We start from the raw sequence: 10,121 nt of genomic DNA on the forward strand, positions 1-10,121 counted from the left end.
CTGGCATGTGGTGCTGGGGGATTGAACCGCTGTCCCTGTGCTTTGCTAAGCTTGTTCTAAGTAGGTGCTTTAGACCACTGAGCCATCTCACCAGCCCCCCTTTTTTTTTTTTTTCTTGAGACAAGGTTTTGCTTTGTAATTCAGGCTGGCTTTAAACTGGGTAGTCCAAGCAGGTCCTGAACTGATGGTAATCCTCCTGTCTTACCTTTTTGAATGCTGGGATTATAGGCGTGGACCACCATTCCACATTGACGTTTGCATGGCACTATTTTACTTTATTTTAAAGAATGTCTCACTGAATAGTTCAGACTGGGCTGAAACCTATATTCCTTCCTTAGAGCTCTTTTAGATAGCTCAGCAGATTAAAGCGCTTGCAAGCGGACACAGGGGCCAGGGTTCCATCCCTGGGCCTGCTGTGCTGGTCCTGCCCCCAGGGCGCACTGAGGTGGCAGTTGAGACTGGGTGTGGTAGCGCGCACCTGTACTCCCAGCACTTGGGAGGCTGTAAACAGGAGAATCCTTACGGGTCCCATCTAGTAGTGAGACCCTGAACACGCTGTAGACCCTTTCCTCAAATACCAACAAAAACACCTAACTCCTGACTACTGTGATGAGGGAGACACAGTGCAGCTTCTCAAAGGTTTGATTGCACTGAAAGGAATGGATGAATATAACTGAATGTGAAACTGACTACTCTTTCCTTCCAAATTTAGACTGTCCCACACTACCTACAATCTTACAGTGCACCAGGGTATCTGAGGACATGTGCAGGAACTAGAGCTAAGCTACCAATCTCGAATGACCATTAATGGTTATATTTTGGTTTTATAAAAATCATCTGTAGGGCTGGGGAGATAGCTCAGTAGAATAAGCACTTGCCTGGCAAGCACAGGGCCCTGAGTTCAATCCCTAATATCGCAAAAAATAAAATTAAAAAAATTATCTGTAATTGTGCTAAATTTTTAGACCAAAGCTTAGTAATTTTTTAACACAAATCTATCTATCTATCTATCTATCTATCTATCTATCTATCTATCTATTTTTAAATACTTTTTGAGAGTTTTGTTAGCAATTCAGGCTGGCCTAGAACTCAAATCCATCCTCTTGCCTCTGCCTCCTGAGTGCTGCGGTTGGTTATAGGTGTGGGCCACTATCCCAGGCCAACATAAAACTAGTAAAACTTCTTGCAGTGAGCTGGTGGCTGGGGTGAGGACAGTAGGAACATTTCTTTTCAGTATGACCAGTGGACAAGACAGTGGAGTTCTGTTTGTGTTCTTCTGTAGTAGGCATGTGTTGGTCACCTGTTACTTTCTTTTCCCTTAGGCAGTAGCAGGTTTGCTGGCAGATGCTAGGTCTTTAGCAGACATAGCAAGAGAAGAAGCTTCCAACTTTAGATCTAACTATGGCTATAACATTCCACTGAAAGTAAGTTGATAACATATTTTTTTTTTTAATTTGTTTATTTATTTTGTGTGTGTGTCCAGCTCAGCCCACCAGGGGGCGGGGCTGGCTGGCACGAGGTGCTGGGGATTGAACCGCAGTCCCTGTGCTTTGCTTAGCTTAGCTTGTTCTAAGTAGGCGCTTTAGACCACTGAGCCATCTCACCAACCCCAGTTGATAACATATTGAAGAGCCTTTTGAGCAGTATTTCTAATGCTGCATTTGAAATATACTAATAAGGTCTTCTTCCTTGTAGCATCTTGCAGACCGAGTGGCCATGTATGTACATGCTTACACACTCTACAGTGCCGTCAGACCCTTCGGCTGCAGGTAGGAGCACTGCAAGATCCAGCATCAGATGTGCACTCAGATATCTTGTCTTTCCTCAGCATCTTAGCCCTTTTCATACTCTTCAAAAAGACAGATTCTCACTAACAAATACAGGGATTTAAGGTGTATTTAAAAAAAAACTAGGAGCCGGAGAGATGGCTCAGTAAAATAAGCGCTTGCCTGGCAAGCGTCAAAGGTCCGAGTTCAATCCCCAGTTCTGAAAAAAAAAAAAAGTGTATAAAAAAACTATTTGAATGGTGAAAGGAATTACACATTTCCATAATTATGCTTTGATGCGATGGTAGTTCTGTGGCATTCTCTGATCATCTCAGGAAAACCTGAGCGGCTGATACTACATGTTGATAATTCAGTAGCTAACTATATTTACTCTCTTTAATTTCCATGCAATATGCTTTAAGCACATGGGCTAAATATTTTTAAATGGAGGTGCCTTACATTTTTTTAATTTTTTTTTTTTTTTTGCGGAACCGGGCATTGAATTCAGGCCCTTGCGCTTGCCAGGGAAGCGCTTATTCCACTGAGCCATCTCCCTGGCCCCTGGAGGTGCCTTATGACAAAATCATACCAAGTTACATTTTGTGATTTTCTTCACAGAATCTGTGTCTTTGGTAAGCTGTAGGCCTCGTATTTTCTCTTTTGGGGAACGTAGTATTCCATAGCCACAAGACCTAGAATGGGGATTTCCAAGTATGGTGTTGGCGTGGAGACCTGTCATGATTAGATTTTCCTCAGAAGACTCTTAACTAGTCAGTCGTGCTTGATCTACATAAAGCATTCATTAAAATCTACTCCTACCCTTGAGTTTAAGCCGTAAATTATTCAGACAGACACATATTAAAACTTGAGTTATTGTGCTGGCTGTAGGGTAGATCTGGTGGATAATTTAGTGTATTACTAGAGTGAGTTGGTCTGAAGAACTCTGCTTTGATTATATAGAAAAACTTTCACTTCTGTTTTCTGCTGAGCTCTGTGTGCACCTGTTCCTTTTGTGTTTAGCAGTCAGCCATAGATACGAGGATGCAGATGAGTGTCACCACCTAGGAAACCTTAGAGGATAGAGAAGTATGTGTTGAGTGAACTGGAGCAGCAGATTCTGGAATGAAGCGGGTGGGATGGGGAGAGATACAGACAGAATGGATGTAGTGTTTCCAGAAGAGGGAGGGTATGAAACCCCGTGGCCCTCAGGGATGCACGGGCAGACAAATGTACATGCTCTGCAGAGCAGGAGGAGCACAGCATGAGGTTAAGAGGCTACTTCACATAGAAAGGGGCCAAAAAATACAGAAGCCTGCACTCCATGGCAAGGAGTTGGTGCGAATGAAGTGGTTAAGGGTTTAAATCCCAGAACTCGGGCTGAGACAGGAAGATCACCAAGAGTTTCATTCTACCCAGCTTGAGCTACATAGTGAGACCCTTTCTGAAAAAAAAAAAAAATGTTGAAAGTTTTCAAAACGACAGTCACAGATTTTGAAAGGCAAGTCTTACAGCTCTATGGAAGAGGGAAAGGCATAATAGAAATGGTCAGGAGTTGGCTACCTGTTAAAATATTTTCCAGTGGGAAATTACAGCTATTAACAGCCATATGATGCTGGTTTCTCCTCCAAAACAAATATTGTCAGTTACAGAACGTCAGCAATTACTACAATCATTTCATAGATTAACATTATAGTTTATGAGCACATATAGTACAGTAAAACATTTTTTATTGCAGAAAACTGCCTTCACCTACCCTTTTTATGTGTAGTACAGGGTCTACATGGTCTCACTACGTAGATCGTATTCGTAGTGATCCTCCTGTTTTCAGCCTCCCCAGCACTGGGATTACAGGCATGTGTCCACTTTCAGTGGCCAGCACAACACACCTGGAATGCTGGTGTGTGGTACTGGGAATTGAACTCTGGTCCTTGTGCTTGCTAGGCAGGCACTTGGACTGCTGAGCTATCTCCCCAGTCCTTTCCACCTACCATTACTCCTTTCTCCATACCACTGCTGCCAAAGGATAGTTTCATCAGAATGTCTAATTCTAAACAAAAAAAGGCCACATAAATGTTAATAGTATTTAGTGTGGACTAGTTTTTATTATCTGTAATCAAAGTACCTAAGTTATACATGTATTAGTAATTTGTCTTAGAAACTATAGTTTTGTTTTCTTTTTTTTTTTTTGAGACAGGCTCACCATGTAGCCCAGGTTGGCCTCAAACTCCTGCCTTAGTCTCCAACATGTTGGGATTACAGGCCTACCACGGTCCCACCTTACTAATTAAAAAAAAAAAAAAAAAAAAAGTTTTAGGATAGTAAGAAAAGTGGGTTTTGTTTTGGTACTGGGTATTGAACTCAGGACCTTGCACTTGCCAGGCAGGCACTTGAAAGTGTTTTTTAAATTCTTTTTCTGCAGTTTCATGCTTGGGTCTTACAGTGTGAATGATGGTGCACAACTCTACATGATCGACCCTTCAGGTGTTTCATACGTGAGTGGCTTTGGATTATCTTCAGTTCTTCTGTAATTTAATGATATTTCATTAACATTTTCTCATTTTAATTATAAGTAACTTTAAAAGGAATGTTTGCTTGTTTATTAAAATACCCTACAACAAGGCAGTAAAATTTTGTGGATTTCAATGTTACAGACTACACAGTGAATATATTTTGAATATGATTTTTCATTACTGTAAATATTAATTTTCTTTAAAAAAGAATATATGGCTCAGTGTTCAACTACCTCTTTAGAAGCATGTGCAAAGCCTGGGGTCCCAGGACCACTGCGTGGGGGGGGGGGGAGCAGATTCTTCTACAGTGAAGCTTGGTAGTTTTAACTTTTCGAGCTTCCAGACATTGAAGTATTGATACATAATTTCATACTTGCTTTTCACTATTTAACGTGTTTTCATTAACTTTATTATAGCAACAACTGGATATTAAATGATTATATGGGTTTTGTCTTTTTAACAGGGTTATTGGGGCTGTGCTATTGGTAAAGCCCGGCAAGCTGCAAAGACAGAAATAGAGAAGCTTCAGGTATGTGTATTTGCATTTTCTAGAAATTGAAGGTTTACCACCAAAGACATAATGTTAAGGATATACTGCACTTTTATACAAAGAGCAGTTTTTTGAAGCTTTAAGTGATTAAATACAAATGGCTGTTGAAAACTAATGCAGAAAAATACAAAACAGTTAAGTCCACATAGGGCTCCCTTACTTGAAATTTCAGGTGTTCTACAATTTTGAGTTCACACCAGAGAATCAACTACAATACAAAGTTGTTTTTTTGATGAATCATTTCTTTGGGGCATACATTTTATGTCTTCTTTTATATTACATATCTAGTTGTGCCTGAGTACTTCTTTTTCTGTTCCTAGCTAGACAAAACAGTGTATTTATCCTGTTCAAAACTTCTATTCATTCTGCAAGCATAAGAAATTTAGCTCTTTATGTGAAAAATTTTAAAAGCTCAGGTTTCCTTTTAGCATCACAAAGTCTTTATTGGTCATCAGAAATCTGCCTACCAAATTAAAACTGTATTTTTATTTAAAAAAAAAAAAAGTTTGCCTAGAGACAAATGAACCCCTAACCAGTTAAGGGTTGTTTTGTTTTGCTTTTTTGAGGATCTCTTTCATATAATTCAAGCTGGTCTTGTACTACAGTTCAGACTGGCTTCAAATTGTGGAGTTCTGGCTATCTGGCATTACATGTGTGGGCCAGCAAGCCTGGCAAGATTTTTTTTCAGGTGGTTTTATCTCCCCCCCCCCGGCCCCCGAACTGGGGATTGAACTTGCCAGGCAAGTGCTTATTCTACTGAGCCATCTCCCCAGCCCCAGGTTGTTTATCTTTGTATGATCCAGTTAATTCAGAAAATGTGTTTTAGATCTAAGATTGTCTCAAAAGCTTGGGTTGTGAATACAGCTGTTCAATAAAATTTTGACTCATAAAATCACACATTTTTTTAATAGATGAAAGAAATGACTTGCCGTGATGTTGTTAAAGAAGTTGCGAAAATGTAAGTTGAAATTTTCTTTACCATCCACAAAAAAGAAATCACTTAACCTTTAAACATACTGTAAATTAACTGTAACAGGCTATTTCGTGGGCATAGTACACAATCTTCCATTAAGGGGAATATCTTTTTTATGGTGGTGACTGAACTCAGCTTTGTGCATAGGAAAGTGCACTCTCTCACCAGCTGAGTTATCACTAATTCAGTCGGTTATGTTTTTTGTTGTAATAAATGGGATGGGAAAATTTAGCTTTAGAGAAAGTAATCTGGAGATTAAGACTAGCAGAATATAGTAGGTTGTCAAGAGTTTCAAATCACAAGTTGCAATAACAATTACCTGAGATTGCCTTCAACAAGGTTTATATGCTTGTAATCCCAGTACAAGGCTGAGGCAGGAAGATCACTGCAAGTTTTGAGGTGCACTGTGAGGTCAAGGGGCCAGGGAGATGGCTCAGTAGAATAAGTGCTTGCCTGGCAAGTGTAAGGGCCTGAATTCAATCCCTGGTACCAAAAAAAAAGACCAACCTGAACTAAATAAGACCTTTGTGTGTTTGGTGCTGCAAATGGAACTCAGGGTTCTGACACATGCTGAACCAGTGCACTCTAGTACTGACTAGAGCCTCAGTCCCACCATCTATGTTGTAGTTCAGAGCTAATTATTTCTGTGTACGCTCCATGAAGTTGCTTCCTTTATGTAATCTATCATTTCTTTCTTTTCTTTTCGCGGAACCCGGGATTGAGCTCAGGCCCTTGCGCTTGCCCGGGAAGTGCTTATTCCACCGAGCCTTCTCCCCAGCCCTCATCTGTCGTTTCTTTAGCAAAGACTTCATGTACTTTTCCAAGCATATCATAAAAGTTCTTTTATTTTTTTATTTTTTAAAATTTACTTATTTATTTATTGTGTGTGTGTGTGTGTGTGTGTGTGTGGCCATCTCAGCCCACCAGGGGGCGGGCTGGCTGGCATGTGGTGCTGGGGGATTGAACCGCGGTCCCTGTGCTTTGCTAAGCTTGTTCTAAGTAGGTGCTTTAGACCACTGAGCCATCTCTCCAGCCCCATAAAGGTTCTTTTAGTAAGATGACAAGAGCAGTATTTTAGAACTTAAAAGCAGCCTAAATTGAGCACAGCAGTGCCCAGTAGTCAAGGGGTGAAGACAGGTGTGTCCTGAGACCAGGATTGTGCATCCTGGGCTAACCAAGACCCCACCTCAAAAAACCAAACCTAGACCACAACAAGCCAAAGTAAAACAATGAAGTCTCAGAAAACCTAAGTTATTTCTATTTCAGGTACACAAATGTTAAGAGCACAATGTAACAAGTATTAAAATGAGTAACAACTAAGTCAGTAAACTTGGGTTATTTGACCAAAATGGTGATTCTAGGTTAAAAATAATAATTTAAGATTTGAGAAGTTATTACTTCTTGGTCTTCGGACTAAGATCAAGTATATTTTAAAAGTTAGTAGTCTACAGATTTCACAGCACCGTAATATGAACATGGTCTAGTGAATTGATTTTTAGTCCAGTGGTCTATTTTATGTCTAATATGTAGAAAGAAAAAAAGTTATATAAACAGATGCTGTTGTATAATAAAATATAAATTCTTCATCTTTTAGGCTATGGTTTCACCTTAACTGTCCAACCATCCCTAGTGGCAGTACTGCCCTCTTCCCTTTTTTCACTTCAGTTGTCAGAAGCAGTCATTTTAAAAAATCTTATTTTACTGTAATATATAACAAATATATACTGTATATCTTGGTCTTAGCAGAATGGCCAGCATGTTACTCAGACTGCAAGCCAGACAAAAAGATTCTTATTTATAAAGAAACAAAAAAATAAAACTTTCTTTTTAATAGAAGCAACTGGGTAGGTGAGATAGCTCAGCGGAGTAAGCACAGCATCACATACTGTACCAGCCCCACCCCCAGGCTCAGTGAGCCAACCGCCAAGACCGGGTATGGTGGGACACATGCCTGTAATCCCAGTGCTGGGGAGGCTGAAAACAGGAGATCACTACAAGTCTGAGCTGCATAGTGAGATCCTATACCAAATTTTTTAAAAATTAAGAAAGCAAGTAGTTGTCCTTTAAAATAAGTTTTATCCTTTTGGCTTACACCAGATGCAAAAACCTATAGTCGAGGCTTCAACCTTCAGTGATAGTCATCTTGACTCAAGGTGCTGGGATTCTAGGTGTGCATCACCAAGCTTAGCTCAATTAAAATAGTGAATTAAGGGGCTGGGGAAAGTGCCTGCTTGGCAAGTGCAAGCACCCGGGTTGAATACCTGGTACCATGTGTGCCATGCAGCCCCTGGAACAGGCGCACACCTGTAATCCTAGTGCTGGGGATGCTGAGACAGGAAGATCACTGAGTCCCAGCTGCATAGTGAGACCCTCTACCACATAAAAGATTAAAAAACAAATATTCTTATGTCAGTGTGTGTGCTTTGTGTTTTCTATTCATGAAAAACTTGAATGTAAGTAAGTATAAATAACTTACCTAAGAATGAGCATTCTTAATACATATGGGTATTATTGGCATTTGATGTGATAACTTGTCCCCTTCTGTTCTAGAATTTACATAGTACATGATGAAGTTAAGGATAAAGCTTTTGAACTCGAGCTCAGCTGGGTTGGTGAATGTAAGTGGTTTTGGAAATTCATTTGTGGGGGGCCTGCCCATTAGCTCAGTTGTTTAAGTGCCTGCTTAAGCAAAGCATTCTCTGGTTCGATCCCAGAGCCTCATGCCTTACCAGACCTGCCCATAAGGCATCCTGAGAGGACCAAAAAAATAAAAAATAAAAAAATAAATAAAAAAAATCCTTCTGAACTTTAAAGGGGCTGGGGAGATAGCTCAGTGGAATAAGCACTTGCCTGAGTTTAATCCCTGGTTCTGCAAAACAAAAAAAATTTGGTAACATTTGCTGTAGGACTCATCTCTAGTGCACTTAGTTTCCAGTTGCTTCCCTTTTTAACAAAGCCAAAGCATAATTACCAGGTAATCCAGGGAGAATAAAAAAGTTCTCCTTAGTAACTAAAGTTATTAACAACTTCTTACATCTCATGAAACATCTATTGTGTGATTTTAAAAACTGAGAAATTATTTCTCTTGGGGAAGGGGTTCCCAGAATCAAATTCAAGATCTCATGTTTGCAAGCCCTGGCTCCAACTTCATTTCTAAAAGAGTTGACCTTAGGCATATTTTGTTTCACACGGACAAAAACAAAATGAGTTCAAAGCATCTAGCTGTATTACTCACAAGTTTACAGCTTTAGATGAATGCTACCAACTGTATGTTGTATTGTACTATAGACATAATATAGTCTTCATTTTTAATTCACTCAACTATGTCTTAATTTATAGTAACTAAAGGAAGACATGAAATTGTTCCAAAAGATGTAAGGGAAGAAGCAGAGAAATACGCTAAGGTAAGACAAAGCACAGGAACCCCAGCCAGAATCATGTACTATATATCAGACTTAGTTCGCAAGCTGACAGAGTCGAGTCTTACACCTGTTAACAGCTTTTAACTTGAATGTTCATTAATTGGGCTTACTGTATTCAATTACAGTAATAAGGAAATTTGCTTGAGCTCTACTAAAGAATTGTAGTAGAAACTAGGTTATCTACAGTGGAGATAATGTTGCAAGTTTTTAGGACATTAATGCTTTCATTTATTGGCTACTACAGCAAGATATACTTAATTATCCTTTACTTAATTATACTTTACTTGTATTCTAAGGCATTGTTCATTTTCTACTTGTAAAAAGTGACTTAGCCACAGGTGTGGGATAGTAACAATATTTTAAAAAATGAGTTTTACACTTTCTCAACAGGAATCACTGAAGGAAGAAGATGAATCAGATGATGAGAATATGTAACAATTATCTGAGCATCTATCTAGTCAGCTTTACATTTCTATGACAGTCCCTTGTAACTAGCCCCTGGATTATACATATCCACCACTGAATTTTCATTAAAATGTTGTCTTGTAACAAGTGAAGTTTGGTTGCTAATCTATTTGACAAAATTGGGGTAAGTGACATTTATATACTACAAACTCATGCCTTCTTAAAACTTCCATTAAGATACTGTAAAATGAAGTTTTCAAATCAGATACATCCCACCAGTTTATTAAGCGAACCATTGACATCGTTGTCCACTTCCAGTCTTTGTAAATTTACTGTTCATCATCAGACAGTCTTTAATGGGTTGAGCAAAAAAAAAAAAGGCATTTTCAACTTCAGAAATCTCATGGTTATAGGTGGGAATTATGGAACATAACTGGAATCAAGGGGGCACTGAACTCACAATTGGTGAGTTTATAGCTGACTGCTGTTGGAAGG

General features: G+C 39.3%; 1 protein-coding gene across 3 annotated transcripts in view; it reads left to right on the top strand.

The window, feature by feature from the left end:
- Psma3 (proteasome subunit alpha 3) overlaps nucleotides 1-9,879 on the top strand; it is a 21,388-nt gene extending 11,509 nt beyond the window's left edge. For 2 of the 3 annotated variants that reach the window (XM_023703160.1, XM_023703157.1), the window contains exons 3-10: nucleotides 1,323-1,424; nucleotides 1,696-1,769; nucleotides 4,186-4,258; nucleotides 4,740-4,805; nucleotides 5,738-5,784; nucleotides 8,350-8,417; nucleotides 9,139-9,203; nucleotides 9,612-9,674. In XM_023703160.1, the coding sequence (XP_023558928.1) occupies nucleotides 1,323-1,424; nucleotides 1,696-1,769; nucleotides 4,186-4,258; nucleotides 4,740-4,805; nucleotides 5,738-5,784; nucleotides 8,350-8,417; nucleotides 9,139-9,203; nucleotides 9,612-9,656 (540 nt within the window). In that variant the 3' untranslated portion in view covers nucleotides 9,657-9,674. Of the gene's footprint in view, nucleotides 1-1,322; nucleotides 1,425-1,695; nucleotides 1,770-4,185; nucleotides 4,259-4,739; nucleotides 4,806-5,737; nucleotides 5,785-8,349; nucleotides 8,418-9,138; nucleotides 9,204-9,611 lie in introns of all 3 variants that reach the window. The other variant, XM_004624822.2, reaches the window with a different exon arrangement.
- The last annotated feature ends 242 nt before the right edge of the window (nucleotides 9,880-10,121 follow it).

The sequence above is a fragment of the Octodon degus genome, unplaced genomic scaffold (assembly GCF_000260255.1).
Source record: "Octodon degus isolate 3935 unplaced genomic scaffold, OctDeg1.0 scaffold00007, whole genome shotgun sequence".
NCBI classification, from domain to species: Eukaryota; Metazoa; Chordata; class Mammalia; order Rodentia; family Octodontidae; genus Octodon; species Octodon degus.